Source organism: Pelophylax lessonae, assembly GCF_965119305.1.
Source record: "Pelophylax lessonae genome assembly, chromosome: 13".
Taxonomy (NCBI): domain Eukaryota; kingdom Metazoa; phylum Chordata; class Amphibia; order Anura; family Ranidae; genus Pelophylax; species Pelophylax lessonae.
The window spans coordinates 47,951,782-47,953,994 of NC_138780.1; the positions used below are offsets into that span (position 1 = coordinate 47,951,782).

General features: G+C 37.7%; 1 protein-coding gene across 1 annotated transcript; it reads right to left on the reverse strand.

Moving 5' to 3' along the window:
- Positions 1–727: 727 nt before the first annotated feature.
- On the reverse strand, positions 728–1,654 carry LOC309569177 (olfactory receptor 6N2-like; the record flags this gene model as incomplete). The annotated part of the gene is made up of 1 exon (XM_082274937.1): positions 728–1,654. One exon carries the CDS (start codon positions 1,652–1,654, stop codon positions 728–730), a length of 927 nt encoding a protein of 308 aa, XP_082131063.1.
- Positions 1,655–2,213: the final 559 nt, after the last annotated feature.

Genomic DNA, 2,213 nt, shown 5'->3' on the forward strand with positions numbered 1-2,213 from the left:
CTACAATAACAAGGTAAGTAAAAAAAAATTTAAAAAAAATCGTAACTATCCATTTCTTTTTTAGGTGACAAATAGGAAGCGGATAGCCACAAAATCGATTATCGCCGGAACTCCGCTTTAATTACAAACGTGTTTTGGATAGACTGAGTAATGTTCAAACCCATAGTCAGGTTTTTACTGCTATCTAGAGCTTCATTTGAAAGATTTTTTTTACCTCCTAATCTACTGACAACATTTTATTAAACAACAGGTGAGGAGAACTCTCCAAAAGCAACACAGGCAGAAATAAAAATGCTTTTGTTAAGTAGAGTAAGCTAAAACTAGAACACTGGTTAGATTGTTTCTGTCTGTGTCCCTTTTGCAGGTTTTCCCTTGCCTGACCCAATTTGTAAACCCTGACCACATTTCTTATCCTTCTCTACTCTATCCAAAATTAACAAAAAAAAAAATGTTGGCTTGACATACACGTTAAATGCTTGTTCTGGATTATGTATTTATTTTCCATCATAAATGAATCAATAGGAGTAGGACTCTTCATTTTGCATTTGGAGGAGTAAAAGTCAATTTTAGATAGAAAAGGAAGATCCAAGAAATTCAGCAAAGCAAACTCACTTGTCAGTGCCCCCCCCCCCCTCACCCCCCCCCCCCCCCCAGAGATCAAGGCAACCAGTGAGTGGTCCAGTCCAACAGTTTAAAAACTAGATATCAAGTTTAGATGTACAAAGCCTTAAAACAATAATTTTAAACTCTTCCTCAGTACTCTTCTAATTTCTTGATTCCTTAGGCTATAAATGACTGGATTGCACATTGGTGTTAAAACTGAGTAAATCACAGCCATTATGCGGTCATAGTTTGCAGAGTTAGTTTTGATCGGTCTTACATACATAAAACCCACACTGCCAAAGAAAAGAAAGACCACTGTCAGATGAGCTCCACATGTAGAAAATGCTTTTTTCCTACCTTCGGATGTCTTTATTTTTAAAACAGTTGAAATAATTTTAAAATAGGATAGAATAATACAAGCAAAAGCAAGGAAAAGAAGAAAGGAATTGATGGCAAAGTCAACTGTAACATTTAGTGAAATGTCTGAACAGGCCAAATTCATGAGTGGAGTAAAGTCACAGAAGATATGGTCAATGCTGTTTGAACCACAAAAGAAAAGACGGGACAACAAGATAATTTGTGTTAAAGGCCCAAGAAATCCAATAACCCAACAGCAAGCTGCCAGTTGAAAACAACACACAGTAGTCATTATGGAAGGGTACCTTAAAGGGTTGCATATGGCCATGTATCGGTCAAAGGCCATTGCCGTTAGAAGATAGGTTTCTGTAATACCAAGGCTATGAAAAAAATAGATCTGCAATAAACAGCCAACATAAGAGATTATATTAACATTTAGTAAATTTGTCAACATTTTTGGTATAGTGACAGTGGTGTACCAGATTTCCAAAAATGAGAGTATACCAACAAATAGGTAGAGAGGAACATGAAGTTTGGGGTGAGTACAGATAAGGGTAATTATTGTGATATTACCACTTACAGTAAAAACGTAGCTGATACTCAGAAGAAGAAACAAGAATGCCCCATATCCACCAAGATCAGGAAAGCCTACTATGACAAACTGCGTAATAAGAGACTGATTTGAAAGCTCCATACTTCTTTTTGTTAAGGGAGATACGGCCCCTTTCCTTTGTATAGTGAATCTAAAAACATATCCTGAAAAAAAAACAAAGGAATTAAAGGATACAGTCTTTCAGTTTATATTAAACTGCTAAAAGTTGAAATTGGATAGCTTGTAGCTTAATATGGTAATTAGAGGCATTCTCACAAATATGGGTAGGACCCAAACCAGCAGACGTACTTTATAACTTGTATGGTTTTTTTAAAAGGTATACAACTGAGACCTTTGCTTTTGATTATGAAAGCAAGTGTTTAATTGGGTCCCCATATTTGCTTTTGTCCCATTTGGCAGACTAGTGGTAGCCACAGTGTCATGAGTAGAGTTGAGCGGACACCTGGATGTCCGTGTTCGGCGGGTTCGGCCGAACTTTAAAAAAAAGTCCGGGTCCGTGTCCCGGACTTTTGCCGAACTTTTCCCGGACACCGAACCCCATTGAAGTCAATGGGGACCCGAACTTTCAGGCACTAAAATGGCTCTAAAACACCAATGGAAAGGGCTAGAGTGCTGCAAATGGCAGCAAAACGTAGTTAAG